The 16,742-nt window shown below is 39.5% G+C and overlaps 1 protein-coding gene across 2 annotated transcripts in view; it reads right to left on the bottom strand.

Annotated features, from left to right (window-relative positions):
• GRIA4 (glutamate ionotropic receptor AMPA type subunit 4) overlaps positions 1–16,742 on the bottom strand; it is a 228,106-nt gene that overhangs the window by 15,926 nt on the left and 195,438 nt on the right. Inside the window, exon 14 of one of the 2 annotated variants that reach the window (XM_085309044.1) lies at positions 1,701–1,815. The exons of the other annotated variant lie outside the window; for it this stretch is intronic. Within the exon in view, the coding sequence (XP_085165170.1) occupies positions 1,701–1,815 (115 nt within the window). The remainder of the gene's footprint in view (positions 1–1,700; positions 1,816–16,742) is intronic. 2 annotated transcript variants of the gene reach the window in all.

Genomic DNA, 16,742 nt, shown 5'->3' with positions numbered 1-16,742 from the left:
TGTCACCATCACACCATACCTGCTCCTTCAGTGCCTTCTAGACATCTGCCTTGCTATATCTGGTGAAGGCCTGCTCTTCCCTCTCACTTGCTGCTCGTCTCTTGTTCCTTTGTGACTTAAATCTCCAGTGGCTGGTAATCTCAGACAGTAAGTGAAAAGCGCCCTTAGTTTGCTATCTAGCTTTTAGCACACATTTCAACAATGGTGGGTTTGTAATGGATGTATTTTAAGAAAATTAATGATCTGACACCCTGCCTATGACTTTTTTTTTTTAAGATTAAATAACCCCCCCACAAACAATGATAAAAAATTTCAGGCTTCGGTGGAGCAGATAGAAATATAAACATGGGAGTTTTTTGGTTCACGTCAACTTTCTTATGAGAAGTTAATGTCTGCTCCACTTGCAGGTAACTRCAATCTTATAACTGCAGTCTTATATACATGTGTACTTTGGAAGAGAAAATAGAGACCATTTTTGAAACTGTGACTGCTGGCCAGCAGAGCAGTGGGGGAAAAATAGGCAGAGCAGTAGGATCAAAGGCAAAGTGTAGAGGATTAGGAGAGCAGTTCTGGGTGAGTGCAGAACAGCCCAAGGGATGGCCCCTGAGGCTAGGACACAGCATGAAAGACCAGGAGGACTAAAGAAGGAGAGAGAACAGTACAAAAATATATGTAGGCAACTATAAAGAAAGCTACATAAACTGTATATGACAAATCAGTCGAATTTAATTATCTATATCTGACTAGCTCTGTGCCTGCAGTTACCTGTTCAGGTATATATATATCTGTATTATTTCATATATATTTTTCACACACAAGCACATAAATATATATTAAAACATGCTGCCTGGCACTGAAGAGGCACTTTTAATATCTTAATCCTCCCTCACTTCCACATCTTCCACATCTTTACTTCTTTTCAACACAAAGTAGCGCTTCCCAAAAGGAAGCTGTTATGAGGCAAGGAGATAGTGGCACTGGCCACTTGGAAGAACTGGAAATGAGGGAAAAGTAACAAGCCATTGTCACCTCAGCCTAAAATTTAGAAGTGTAATCATTTCTGTGAATGTCATGGCAGAGAAAGAAGTTTTGGGTAATTCCTACCTATTAAATTCTGATAAATTCTGCTTAAGAATAGATTTCAGTTTCTGGGTAAGATACCATAAAATTTCAATGTGAAGATATTTTAGCTGAAATTTGCACTCCTATGTTGGATACTTAGGTGAAAAATACAATTTCCACCAGTATTGTTAGCATCATTAGTGAATCCCTAAACCTGCACCATGTACTGGATTATTGCAGGAGGAAGCCATGCTGTTTTGCAACTCCTTCCTTTAATATCACTGAAAAATTATTTTGGGTTGTACAATATGGCAGAAAAAAATTTGCCCCTGAAGATTTCAAGCTGCTGGTTCACAAGAACAGACTTGCAAAAGGCTCATCGCAATTTCAGAAGATGCATGTTTCTGAGATCTGGATATAGATCTCATAGCAGAGACTAATTATGCATTTCCCTCGAGAAGCTTGAAAAAAATGCAAATATTTTTGCTTTGACAGTAATTGCATACACTCAGGTTTCGACCACAGATACCAGCAGTGCTGCAACACTGGTGAGGATGCTCCATTGCAGGTAAAACCCCAGCAGATGCACCAATTACTTTACATACTGTTTACCCGCTTTTGGTGACATTGAGGCTAACCTTGGAGTCACCTCCCCCGCTGCCACATTCTCCTTTGTCGTACCACCATTTGTTTTTCAATTTGTCCAAGAGGCCTTGTTCATTCAGTTTTAAAACTGCGAGGTTAACAGCATTTCTTGAAACGATAAAACATATTTTGTAAGAAACTGCACAGCTCTTAAGATGTTAGAAGGAATGAGGACTTAAGCTGTTTATAAGCTTGTTCCACATACTAAATAAACCTCTCATTTCCATAAGTTAAAGCCCTTGCCAGTATAAGTAACTTATGTTACTTTCAAATGTGAAAAATGCATTTCTAGCATACAAATGACTTTTAGAATGGTTCGGCTTTTAGTAAGCAAATGTGATTCTATCAACCAACCAAAAAAATCTTTGCAAAATTATGATAAAATTCTGACTAGAATTATACATGAATTACACAGAGTTATCTGAATCTAAATTTAGAACATCTGTTCAGTGTGGGGCTAGATTAATTTTTGAGGTATGGGAATATATTCCCATATATTAAAGAGGCAAGACCCAGATGAACTATGTTAGACACTGCTAGCTGCTGTATCACGTACAGTCAGAATGATCCTAGACAAGCTGTGGGCTTAGGCTCCAAAAACAGGCAGCACACAAGCTCACGTTCTGACTATGATGCTGTCTAGAGTCAGTCAGCTGCAGATGATACACAAAGAGGTGGCTGAACTCCTGCCTGCTAAAGATTCACTGCCTGCTTTAGGCACATACATTTGGGTCTCCTCCTCTAGATGAGCAGAAGGAGTCCCGCTCCGCTTGCACAGTAGTTCAGTGACTTAGCTGGAATACAAGACCTGGCTTCTAGCTTAGTCCCAGTAACCTTAGAAAGTGTCCTGKCTCCCAGATTTTGGGGCATCCACTGTGGGGGAGAGGAAGGTGAAAAGTGGAGGATGATCTYGTTTGGGAAACTTGGGCACCATACAGCCAAGTAAAAGCTGAGGCCCCAGGAAGCCCAACTCCAGCCTTTCCTCTGGGTGCTAAATACAAGCAGGTAGTTGGGAGGTGCTGATGACTTCTTCCTGGAGGGTTTGTATGTTTTATGTTAACACTGGATTAAAGAAGAATCTTGCATTTCTAGCAGAACAGAGGTCTAAGCACAACAGGCTGAACAGGTGTACACGCACACACAGAGTCCTATATCTCATGATTAGTGCAGTTTTTTCAGATGAAATATCAATTTAGRTCTCTCCAGGCAGAGATGGCTTTTGAACCTTTGCTGAAGCCTAGGCTGAAGGTAAGACTCACCACTTCTGTGTGAGCTCAAGGCTGTCAGGGCTGTAACGAAACCTAGTCCTCGGGTGGGGCTACTTCTGCATATGCTCAGAGATTTTCATTTGGATGTACAGTGAGCATTAAGATTGGCTGGCAGAGGGTAGACAGTGAAGATCACTGTCCAAACACAAAKGTAAGGCACTTGGATTTATGTTAAGAGCTACTATCACTATATGTCATTTTAAAATTGGTTAATAATATTCCAAGGCATTTATGCAGCCTTTATCATTTCCTAAGGAAGCTTTGAACTTGTTTAAGTGTACAACTTCCTGTTTTACTTCCAACAGCCTCACTAGCCTTACAAATTTGTCATATATCCTAATGTTACCTACATCAATATTAATTCATAATAAACTTTATATTCTTATATAACATAATATTTTTTTTTGTCTGTGCTTAAAGGTCCCTAGTGTGCCTACCAGAGGTGTACAGTGCTTCCTAGTGGGTGTCTGCCCAGGTTTGCTTGTGGAGGTGGAGAAGGATGTGGAGCAATAGCATCATATTTTTGAGGCATCATTCATCTCCAAGAGGAGAGAAGTACCTGTGATGTCCTCTCAGGGTAACTACTGCTCCTGAGAGAAAAGATGAAGCTGAGAAAGATGGGGCTTTCTGAATTTGGTTAACGCTGTCAAAATCTGTCTTTTGGGGCTGTGCAGAACTGGRCAAGAACTATGTCTGTTAAAGGTGTCTTCCTCTCATCAGTTGTGAAAGGATACAGTGCCCTCAAAAGCRGTTGGAGAAGATTTGGGGAAGAGAGAGATTCTCCAGTGACAGGGCTCTGGCATGTCTTACAGTACGAGAAGTCACAGATTTTGTGATTCGCTCTCTCTAGAGATGGTGTCGCTGGATCCTGGAGGGTCTGTTCCATTTTTTTAGAATGGATCTTTTTTCTTTCACTCACTAGGACAAGAATATTCTTGGCAGACAGGTATAGACAACAACATATCACAACCGTTCCTTCCCACAGAGACATGTTGGCCCTGTTTGTGGGCCAAGTGTCAGCTTTAGGACATACCTCCATTGTCTGGTAACAGCTTTTCGTATGACCCCCACTGGAAATCAAACAGGTCTTTGCTGGCTGGTCATGAAGTTTGGAAATTGTTTCTGTGTAGAACTGACCTTGCCTAGCTTCACTGTAGTTACTTTTATATCAGATTTTCCATACAGATAATGGAATTGCTTGTCTGTCCCTGAAACTGAAAATGAGAACTGTAGGCTTTAGTGGGAGTGATAACAGACTGTTCTTCATGGATAAAGCTTTAAGGGGGATTTAGCAGTCAGGCTGACAAATGTAATTTTATATAAGTGCTCTAATTATGGTTCGCACTTCAGATAGAGGAGAAATAGCAAAATTGCAATGAAATTGTTCATTTGTTCCTTTTGTTGTCAGAAGCAATTGCTTTTGAACCAGTCATGCAAACTATAGGCTTTCCTAATCAGCTTTTCATTTCAGAGACTATGCTTTTGGCCTGTTTGCCCGATTCATGAATTCACGGTGTGACCAGCGTTGCTACAGCCAAAGTTTCCAGTATACTAAATGAGTATATACCTGATATATCTGAGCAAAGACTTTGAAACTGAGCCATAAATGAAAGATGATTCCAGAAACCCTATTTCTTCAACACTGATCAATATTATTTATTTTGAAAATCTCTAACCTGCATAGCTTGAGCCTGCTGTCAACAAAGTCAGTGACAAAAACTCCTGCTTCTTTCAACAGGAACAAAAGCAAGGTTTAGCTTAATGCTACTGTGTGTAATTATCACATGGAGTRGCAGTAGCATAAACCATCCCCTTGACAGTGCTACAGATGCAGGCAATGATCAGTCTCATGAAAAATGAAATGCATCTCAATGAATGTCAATCACTAATTCTCAATTCAATGAGACACTTAAGTACATTCTTATTTTAAAGCAGATGCGTAGCTCTATCAATTAGTCTGTCTGTAAAAGCATTTTCATACTATTTCCTCTAAGCCGTATTCTTTTCCTAAATGAACACTGAATTATTCTGAAGCAGACAAAATCCTTATGTTAAAATCCTTAGTAAGTTTTTATTCTATCTTTATCTTAATTTGGGTGAAGATTTTTTTTGATTTTTGCCTTCAGCACTGTTAATATCTTTAGGCTTCAGAGTTTTTCACGTTTTTCAAGTTAATGTCTAATCATCTGACCTTTTATCTGGCTATTCACAGATGAATAAAAACCAACTAGACAGATTTGTTTGACAACTAATTGTAAGTTTTCATGTTTAATTTCCATTTTGAAGGAGAAAAGCTTTCTCATTTGCCAGAAGTTTGAATTTATCTTTGAAAATGTTAAATATTATCAAAGAAAAWTTTCCCACTGTCTTTTAGAGAAGCTGCAGCTGGTTGATAGTAATCCTAGARTAATAAATAAATAAAAGAAACCCATTCATGAGAGGGTTATTTAGCTGGGTTATTAGCCATATCCACAGACAGTTTCACAGCACAATAGAGAAATGGAAATAAAAAGGATGAAGAAGTAAATGTAGATTTAAGCTGCAATCATTGTTCTGAAATTAAATTGTATTGTTTATAAATGTAACACATTATTGTCCTCATCATGTCTAGTAGGCCATGTAAAAACGAGTTAGTTTCACACTGCTTTCTCTATTGCTTTGTTATCCAGGTCCACCTCAACACGTGGAAATAAGTAACTTCCTTATGGACAGCAAAACACAGAGAACCTATGCTCAACACTGCTGTATCTTGTATAGAAATGTTATAACTGGGTTCCTGGCAGGTGTAATAATGACTATGTTGAAAATTGTATACCTGAGACCTCACAGCCAGACTAATCATTCATACTTATCCTAAACAGTACTTCATTCTGGCACAATATTTTGAACTTGAGTATGAGTGGCAGAAACTCTTTTTTCATCACTAAAAAATAGGACTGAATCTTCAATTCCACACTTATGCAAAACTCCAACTGAAGAACAATTTGCTCCTCAATAAAAGAATTGAAAGCTTTACAAGAGTAAGGGTTTAGTAGTAGAAAGCAGGTAAGTACTTGAATATTTTACTTAATCCTTGCTTCCACTGCACAATTCTGAATTTTCTGTTACTTAGAARAAAATGTCTTGGATGTGATCATCAAACCAGTTTAGAAAAAACTGGCATCCTGTATGTTAAAGTAATTCCTTGTTTCCTTACTATGTGAGCTCATGGACAATGATTTAAATGTATGGTTCACAGCTGTCTTAAAGCTGCCTATAGAATTACAGTATGAAAAACCTGCTGAGAATTAAATCATTCTCATTCAGTTAAAATCACTTCCCATCTCCCCATGGATAAATAGTAATTAGTAGTTTTAAATATTAATCAGTATCACTTTTTTTAAGACCCTACTTGTGTCAGCAACAAATATGACTTTCATAGTTAGCAAAAGATAAAACTACACAGACAGATGACAGTGCAAATACACAGTCCTTTGCAAAATCTTATCTATGATTCCAGGCAGGGATAACTCACGTGTCATTTAAAAGAACACTAGTAGGGTGCTAACCCAAAGCTCAGTGAAGTAGGGAGTACAGTTTGCTTTGACTTCCAACAGGTTTTGGATCACGACAACGGTTAACAGACAACCCACGTGTTGAACTTTAAGTCAGCACAAAGCAGTGAGACATTCCACAAAGGACCTGAACCACTAAGGTATGAGCACTGTGATACCTAGCAATTAAATGTTCAACTGTAGGAAGAGAATTCGCAAGGCTGGTAAAGACAGACAAAGGTCCCTACACTGACTGGAAATCAGGCAGAGGCTCAGGTTAAGAATCACAGCAGCCAACATCATGAATACTGCTGGAAATCTGAGGCAGCCATAGGGGAACAGCAAGGGAGGAGGCACGAAATTCTAACTAATATATGCATGATGCATTCATGCATGATGCATTTTAAGCACCTATTTCAGGAAGGCAACTAAGCAGCTCTAAGAAATCAGAAACCAAAGAGTGAAATGCATCTCGTATAATGAGATCTAGTCTATGTATTCAGATTAACAGTCTAGTGTCTAGAGTACTCTTATGCACAATAGGTAGAAAAGGTTTAAGGGCAAGAAGGAGGACCCAGGTAACTATTGGCCAGTCAGCCTCACCTCCATCCCTGGAAAGGTGATGGAACGCTCCTTCTGGATGTCATCTCCAAGCATATGGAGGAGAAGAAGGTGATCAGGAGTAGTCAGCATGGATTCACCAAGGGGAAATCATGCTTAACGAACCTGATAGCCTTCTATGGAATGACTGTCTGCGTAGATGAGAGGAGAGCAGTGGATGTTGTGTACCTTGACTTCAGCAAGACTTTTGACACTCTCTCCCATAACATCTTCCAAGGTAAGCTCAGGAAGTGTGGGTTAGATGAGTGGACAGTGAGGTGGATTGAGAACTGTCTGAAAGGCAGAGCTCAGAGGGTCGTCATCACTGGCGTGGAGTCCAGTTGGAGGCCTGTGGCTAGTGGTGTCCCCCAGGRCTCAGTGCTGGGTCCCATCCTGTTCAACTTCTTCAYCAGTGACCTGGATGAGGGGACAGAGTGCCTCCTCTGCAAATTTGCTGATGATCCCAAGCTGGCAGGAGTGGCTGATACAGCTGAGGGCTGTGCTGCCATTCAGAGAGACCTGGACAGCCTGGAGAGCTGGGCAGAGAGGAACCTCCTGAGGTTCAACAAGGGCAAGTGCAGAGTCCTGCACCTACGGAAAAATAACCCTAGGCATCAGGAAAAGCTGGGGGCTGACCTTCTGRAGAGTAGCTCTGCAGAGAACGACCTGGGAGTGCTGGTGGATGACAAGTTGACCATGAGCCAGCAATGGGCCCTTGTGGCCAAGAAGGCCAATGGTCTCCTGGGGTGCATTASGAAGAGTGTTGCCAGCAGGTAGAGGGAGGTGATCCTGCCCCTCTCCTCAGCCCTCCTGAGGCCTCATCTTGAGTCCTGTGTCCAGTTCTGGGTCCCCACTACAAGAGAGACATGGAGCTACTGGAGAGAGTCCAGCGTAGGGCTACAAAGATGATCAGAGGGYTGGAGCACCTGCCCTATGAGGAACGGCTGCGAGAGCTGGGCCTCTTCAGCCTGGGGAAGAGAAGACTGAGGGGGGATCTTATCAATGTGKACAAGTACCTGAAGGGAAGGTGTCAAGGGGACAAGGACAAACTCTTTTCAGTTGCCCTGTGTGACAGGCCAAGAGGCAATGGGCAGAAATTGAAGCACAGGAAGTTCTGCCTGACCGTGAGGGGGAATTTCTTCCCTGTGAGAGTGACAGAGCACTGGCACAGGTTGCCCAGAGAGGTTGTGGAGTCTCCTTCTCTAGAGAGATTCAAGGCCCGCCTGGATGCAACCCTGTCTACCATGCTGTAGGTGCCCCTGCTGAGCAGGGAGGTTGGACTAGATGATCTCCAGAGGTCCCTTCCAACTTTACCGTTCTATGATTCTAAGGTTCCCTCCAGCCTGATTAGATTTGAACAAGTATCCATAGCCTCAACTGCAGCTGATTTTTGTCTAATTCTTTAAGCTCCAAAAATATTGCATTCCTGGATGCACAGCATTTCAATAGGGTGGATGAAAAGCATTGTCATTCTGACTCCCTTACTGCAAAAGGTACTTCCCGAAGACRTAATCAGAAGGCGGCCAATGGTTTTCTGAGCTGCATTAGGAAGAACATTGCAGCAGGTCAAGGGAGATAATCCTTTCCCTTTCCTCAGCTCTTGTGAGGCCATATTTGGAGTGCTGTATCCAGTGCCGGGCTCCCCAGTGCAAGAAAGACGTAGACATACTGGAGCAAAGGGCCACAAAGATGATTAAGGGACCAGAGCATCTCATACGAAGAGAAGCGCGGAGAGCTGGGACCTATCAGCCAGAAAACAATCAGTCTCAGAGGGATGTTATCAATGCGCATAAATACGTGATGGGAGGGTGTTTCTCAGCAGTACTCAGTGACAGGATGAGAAGCAATGGACACAAACTGAAACACAGGAAGTCCCATCTGAACATAAGAAATACCTTTTGACTGTGAGAGTGGTTGAACACTGGAGAAGGCTGCCCAGAGAGGATCCTTGGAGACATTCAAAATCCAACTTGCCATGGTCCTAGGTAACCTGCTTTAGGAGACCCTGCTTGAGCAGAGGGGTTGGACCAGATGATCTCCAGAGGTCCTTTCCAACCTCAGTGATCTTGTGATTCTATAACAAATGTAGATCTACTTTGCCCATGATAAGACATGTTCTGGATCAAGCTCTCACTTCCTGGCTGACAGGGCTAACCTATGAGCTGCTGGGAAAGAGATGGGCACTCAGTATCCTCTGTGAATGCAGTTCAGAGTAGTCAGCCTTGGTCTGAGCAYATCTAGCAAAGGAGCCCTCTACCAGCAAGTCAGGTGACAGAATACTTGTTTTTGAATACTAAATAGGCTAACCTCACAGACATGTCCCCAGGTACTCTTTACAATCAAGGCAGGATCTCAGCAGGGAGTATTTAATAGCAATCTTTATGGCAACCAGTAGAGCTTTGACAGGAAAAAATGTCTTATCTATTTAAACAGGTTTGATATTTTCCTGAATCCGTTTCCTGGACTTAGACTCACAAATTCTGTGAAATTGGCACTTTAGATACCAAAATACTTTGCTAGATTCTGGTCAGGTTCTTGGTGAAATTCTGCCTTCATTTTTACACATGGTAACACTGCCATTTCACTGCTTAGGAATCACCTCAAATAAGGAACAAGTGGCATGTGCAAAAATAAAATGAGTTACTAAAGAGACCCAGAGTGAGCTTTGTTTAAAACATAACTTTATGGTGCAGCTGACCAGTCTAGAACTTCTGGTGCTACCACAGCAGTTTCTAAAGATAAAAGCAGAGTCCATGACTATTTAAAGACTTTACATTCTTTTCACAGGCCTTAGGTGCCATTGATCATGCAGAGAGATATGACCTCTGATGAACTCTAGATTCTTTGTACTCACAGCAAGCTTCAGACAAATAATAGTAGATTTTTACATTATCAAAGCCCTATAGACAGTCCATAAATGGCCAGCTGGAGAAATACAAGTTTTTATTTTTCACTTCAGTGAAATCCCTGATTACTTTGTCTGGAGGAAAATTTGGTGTGTAAGTACTGAATGGCTAGAAGTGAGGACCAAAAGTTACTGCACAATGAGAAGCAAAACCATGGATGCAGTTRTACACCAAGAGGAGGAAATCACTGAAGGAACATGTTTCCTCAAGTCCACCCTGCACTACATGGGTCCCGAGTGATGACAGTTGATGGTGTATTGGCAGTTAATGATGTGTCCAAGCTCTGTCTCAAGGAACTCAAAGAACAGTTTCTTCCTTGCTTTTAGATGGTTCTCATAACTACTTGTCAACACAGCCATCTCCAAGACAAAACCCTTTGCCACTTATGGCTCAGACTCAAGCAGGTTCCTGGGATTAGCAGGGTAGGATAAGTCAGAGACAGGGCCCGTTGAAGACAAGTTCAGTGACGTTATTTCAGTGAGGTAAATCACAATTACTCCTGTATAATCTAATCTGTATAAAACCCAGGTGGCCTGGTAATAGGAGGCCACAGCTTCCTGATAGACTTCTCTCACCATACAATCTAGTGCTTCCTGGATGAAGCTGAGGATCTGTCTCAGATAAATTTAGTGAAATGTGATCTGGTGCATTTTTATAGCTTGTTCAAATTATTTTGAACAGGAAAAATTAAAATGCAACCTTACCAAGCAAAAAAATAAAAACTGCTCATTTTATGAGCTATTTATTTTAATGATGTTTTGAAAAGTGCTGATGATGGATTGTAATGCTATGCATATGCAGTGCGGTTCAACAGTGTTTGACAGTYCATCAAGAGAAATTAAGTGTAAAGCTGCATTGTACTGTATGGCAATATTTAATAAATTAGGAATGAAACAAGTACTCCTTTAATGAGGAAGATGTAGCCAAAGCTTACATCAGTCTATGCTCAGAAGGCTTGAAGGATCAATAATGCAAATATTAAAAAGAGATCTAAATGCAAGAGCATTTTTACAAGAAAAACAACCAAAAGTTTAAAGCAAAAGGTCATCTTGGAAGTCCTGTCTTTTAAAACATATTCAAAAATATATAGGATTTTTTAAAATTGAATTTTACAGATTTGCATGCTGTAATGCTCTTTCCATGAGGAAATTGCATTCAAATACGGAAACACAGTATATGTATATCTCAAGATATTTTTACATTTAGCCGATAGTTCAAACAAAAATAGAGYTCATAGCACTTACTCCAATCAGTTGCCAGTATTTATATTCAACAGAGAGCTACCAGTGTTCAGGTCGTGAGCCTTAACAACATTATTAGCTATTCTGCAGTGGGATCTCTTAGGCTATCCTAATAGTTTTCCATTTCTATACATATATTTATTAGAGAAAGGGCTAGACCCATCATTTCAGGTGAATGTCTCAGGGCCAGCTGGGATTACACAGGAGAATGGGTACCTCTTGAGTTGGATCTTGCAAAATGCACATACGTCTGAGGAAATGGCCTGAAGAAATCTCAGTCTTGGGAGAAAAAAAAAAATGGACAGATTGTGCTCCTTTAGCCTCAGAGTGCATTAGAATTCTTAACATTATTTAATTCAATACTTAACATATTACTTAAAAGTGTCTTACCTATTATATTATTTAAAATATTACTTAAAAATTCACTATTAATTTTCATTTTAATTACCTCTTCTGGAATATCTCAAAACATTTTGCCAATGCTAGGAATGAAGTACCTTTTTAAATGTATATTTACTGTAATCCTTTGTTTAGAGATGAGGGATTAAAAGTAGAGCTCAAATACTTGTCAATGGTCACTAATTAAAATATCACTCTTCCTTTAGCTATCTAAATAAGACTGTTAATTACCAGGGGCAGGGAGTATTTACAGCCTCTCTATATAGCCTAAGTATGCAGCTCAGTTACTTGAACTGTGTTTTGTAAACAAATATGMGCCAAATTCTGACACCTTGAGGATCAGCAGGCATTCCAATTAATGTGAGACCCACTGCTGCTACAAAAAGCCATAGCTACTTTAAATTCAAGGAAGTTCTGACAATTTACACCAGCTAGAGGTCTGCTGWCTATAGTTTAAAATATTTATATAAATTGAAAGCTCTCTTGAAGCAAGATATTCCAATTAGAGTATGCAAAATCTTCCTGGCACAGGCAATCATATATATATTTGCCTGGGTAAGAGAAAACAGCAGTTGACTTGCTAAAGCAACTTGGCTTGTCTCTGTGCTTTACACAAAGCTTTGCTGTAAACAAAAAACATGTAAAATTGCCCCYAGGATTATTGGTTCAGTATAGGGTCTTTTAGTAAAAACAGAAATACTAGTTTTTCTAACTCGAAGCTATTTYAAATTTGGCTGGCAACCACCTAATGCTTAGTGGAAGAATACTACTTTTCGAAAGTAGAATTTTTCTTGCTGATTCCAGCATAAACAGAATGATGCAAGAGGTTGCTGTAGTCCAACACCTGCAACTGAAAATACATGTTTTAAAGGCTTGAGTGGGATTTGTCAACACTATCMTAGCATTAGTATAACTTTATTTCCGCAGTGTAGGAATTTCACTATGCATAGGCATAGCCCAGTGCTGTCTGCTTAGAAACTCTCCCCTCATAAACACWAAGAATCCTGAGCTCTTTACTTTGTTTATGCATTTTATATTACTGAAAGAATTTAAATTAATGATTTAAAATATGAAATCTGTAAGATGAGCATTTATTAATATATGCCCCCAAACTGTTCAATGTATTCTTTCAGATGGGGTAATATTCACCTCTGGCATGGCCTGCACAAACCCGATTTTCTTCCAGTGAAGCAGCCCTTGCTCATGGCCTGGTTCCAGGAAGGTGTCTGGGTTCTGTTTCACCTGTCTCTCCAGTAACTTCTAAGTTTAGGGCCCCCCATTGAGAGAAAATCATAGTATTGTCAAGAAAGGTAGGAGGTTCATGGCAGTGCCTGGCAGAGGTATCTAAACTAAAACTGAATATATCCTTAGCTCAGGTACCAGGAGCTGAACAGCTCCATCAGTGTTGGATTGGTTTTGCTGAAAGACAGGGAGCAGCTGCTCGTGGTGGGGCCACAGCAATGAGGCTCTACCATTTCTCATGCTATCTCTCTCCTTTCCTACCTAGACTGCATTACTGCAGGTCCTTCTAAGTGACATTATACTGTCCAGGTATATGTCATCCAGACTTCTTATGCCACTTCATCCATAAGAAGTCAAATATTTCAGTTTTCTGTCTGCACAAATGATTTTTTTTTTCTTTTTTTGAATGTATGACTTGTTTCCAATAGGACTTAAAACATTTTTCATCATTACTGCTGCTGGTCAGCAGACTTACATGTATTTTATATAAATCTTAGACATTCAAAATATCTTAGATATATTCATTAGGAATTTTAGATGTACACTTCTGAGTGTTTTGGAGCTCCTATTTCCATCCAGGATGAGGCTAGAAAGATGGTATCCCCTTGGATGCAATTCAGTGCTCATTAAATAGAAATAGGGTACAGTTCCTTAGAGCTTAGAAACTTGTATCTTCCTATGAACATCTCAGTCAAATTGATACCACTTGGAGATTTTTCTACAGCCCATCAAGAATACAGACTCTAGCCATCCTATACAGAGGAAAATCTTGGTATATCAAAAATTTTCCAATGYAATGCAGGTGGCAGTTGCTTCAACAGCTTCTGTTTTTTCACTCCATTCAACACGTCCCAGCAGTGGCAGTAATACTGGGCTTCAGACTGAGCATTTTACAGCTTTCATTCACAGGAAGGCTCTTGTGCATGCTGTTTCTGTTCCAGCCCAGCCCTGGGCTGACCCATCTATCCGCAGAAGAAATGCTACTGTAACTTCCTTGGCAGATAATATAATAAGCCCAAGACTTTCTTGATAAAATAATGTACAGTCTCTGGCATTTTTTGGAGACTTCTTTAAATCTGGCAATGTTGTAAAAGATTGCAGTCTTCTTCAACTTTTCACTTATATCAGGCTGCATCTCATCCTTTATGAATACTTTATTATAAGAAGGATAATAGATACTATATTTGATTTGAAATGGTCTTTCCTGTTATTCTAGTCCTTGTTGCTATGTTGCTGTATTTCCTTCCTTGCAAGCAATGAGACTTCATTATAGCAAGATGTTAGTTTAAGAAATGGTAGGCCACTGTCCACCCTGATGTGTAGCAAGCAGGGTATTTGTAAATAAATATTTTGAAAATTGACCTTTCTCTGGCAAAGGCTTTTCAATAGCAAACCTCACAGGAAATGAGTAGATTGAGAATATCTAACAAATTAAAATAATATTGTTTCCTCAATGGGGAAAGGTCTAAGAGAATTAAAAGATGACAAAGTGACACCTTTTCCATTCGTGGAATGTTGTTTCCATTTCATATCTTTGGATTGGCCTAATATTCAAAATTTCAACTATATTAATAGGATAAATTATAGACAAGTTACACTATCATGTTTCAATTGGAGAAGGAATAAAATTGCATATGAAAATTAAGATTTCCTTTTCCAAACATAGATTTGCAATGTTGGTATTCATTTTCTACGGATGATTGGGCAGGTAAAATTCATAACAAGCACCCATGGGTTAATATTTGCGGAAAATGATTTTCATTAGTAACTGAGTTTAGACAGCCAATAATTACTGTTCCTTCTGACAGTTTATTTATTTATTTAACATCAGTTATGATAAACTAGATTCAAGGCAACTTAAATATATTACATCAATGACTAGTGTATCACYAGTATTGACTGGCACTAGGTGTGCCACATTAAAATTTTAGTTTTTAATTTTGCTTACTATATGTATAGTATAGGCTTACTCTTAAATGGAATTGCTATGAAAAAAAAGAGAATTTCACCTGTTTATCAGCTTACTTTGCTTTCCTCATGATAAGAATGGAGTGACTTCTACAAATRAAGAAGTTCAGCTGAGCATCTTTCCACATCTTTTTCACAAACTATCTCATTAAGTGTTCAATTAAGAGAATGCAAAACACTACTCTGTACACGGTGAAAGAAGTCCTCTATCCTAGCTAACATTTCTGAGATGTCTTCAAAAGAATATCCAAACAAACAGAGTTGCGTTTAACCAACCATCAGGATGGCAGTGTTTTGCTCACAGCGAGCAAAAAAAAAAAACAACAAAAAAAACCCCCCAACCCCCCCAAAAAAAACCCTCCTGCAATCTTCTTAGCAGCTACAATTGGAAAAAATTGAACTTATTGCCATTACTAATCTCAAGAATTTGAGAAGCAGTCAGATTCAATGGAATTTCTAGAGCTATATTTTAGAAACCAAACTCATTATTTTGTTTAGCTGTTTCTAATGAGCACCAATCTTTTAATTGTCTGGTTTGACTTTCAGCAAGTCAGCTCTCACTCAAGTCCTAGTCTCACTTTAATGAAAGAGAATGAAATTACTGCAAGGTCAAATACCATCAGCATACCAGATGGTACCAAAAAAACTGCAATGCAAACTGTCGACTCATCCACTAATTTTTATAGTGATGAAGGTAGTAGCCCCACATAGGAAAGTTATGGGGAAAAAATGTAGTTTGCTTCTGAGTGAATTCATTCATTGACATCAGTGTCCACAGCACTATTAACATAACATGGTCCTGGTGTCAAAAGCAACTGGTAATACTGAGAAATCAGCATGGATGCCTGACTTTTATGGTTGCCAGAAACAGACCATTAACTAATAAGAACAGCATGGTTGATATAGTGATTTCAGATCTAGAATTAGACTGAGAAGAGGCAAGAGAGATTTCTACTTTGTTACATGTTTTTTTCTGGGACTGCATACTGATGCTCTTTTGGCAAAAAGGATTAGAGGACATCAACAAATAGAAAGATACCTACAAAGAGATGATTTCTTAATTCTTGGTCTAATTATAAATCAAGCACTTTGAAGTCCACTATTTTAATTAGAAATAGGAACTGAGAGGAACACAGGGGGTCCATTCCCCAGGTGGCAACTCCAGCTGCAACTGCAGCGCAAACAATAAATAATACTGCATAACTTGAGACTTACTGAAATGCTGGCTTGTATTTTGCCTAATGGTAGATCAATACCATACAAATGAAGCAATTACAGTTGTGTCATATAATGCCTTATTTGGTCAGCAGCCAAAATGAGGATTAGCTGGAAGAGTTCCTAGGACTTTCTGTCAGAATATTATTGTAGAAGTTAATGAGGAAGATCTGATAGGCTGAGACAAACATAAATGGTGCCAGCAACCAGAGATGGTCAGTCCAATAGCTCTGTTCTGATAATTAAAATGCCCTGAAGCCAACTGAACATCAGCCCAAGATCAGGTGAAATTATCAGACAAGGGCAATCCAGTCCCTCTGGCAACCAGCTATATAACGTTACTGCCATCGGTGCAGCCATGTACATAGCGGAAAATGCAAGTGCAAATGCACTCAAACTAGTTAGAGCTAAGCACAGTCAAGTTAATACAGTAATATTCATACTTGAAATGTTTCAAACACAAGCAACCAGGTAATAGAGAAAACAAGGCACGGAAATTACTGATAGAGTTCCACAATGGATACAGAAATCCAACTAATGTAATTACTGGTCCTGAATATATGCTCCCATGATTAATAAAAACAAGTAGGAGGCATCAGGGTCCATTAATGATTGAGATTTCTGCTAACACTTCCTAAAGGGAAGACAGAATACCAAACGGTC

Source organism: Rhea americana, unplaced genomic scaffold (genome assembly GCF_003343005.1).
Source record: "Rhea americana isolate MKP2758 unplaced genomic scaffold, rheAme1 scaffold_29, whole genome shotgun sequence".
Classification (NCBI taxonomy): domain Eukaryota; kingdom Metazoa; phylum Chordata; class Aves; order Rheiformes; family Rheidae; genus Rhea; species Rhea americana.
Note: the sequence above shows the minus strand (reverse complement) of the source record. Positions and strands in the feature narration are given on the sequence as shown.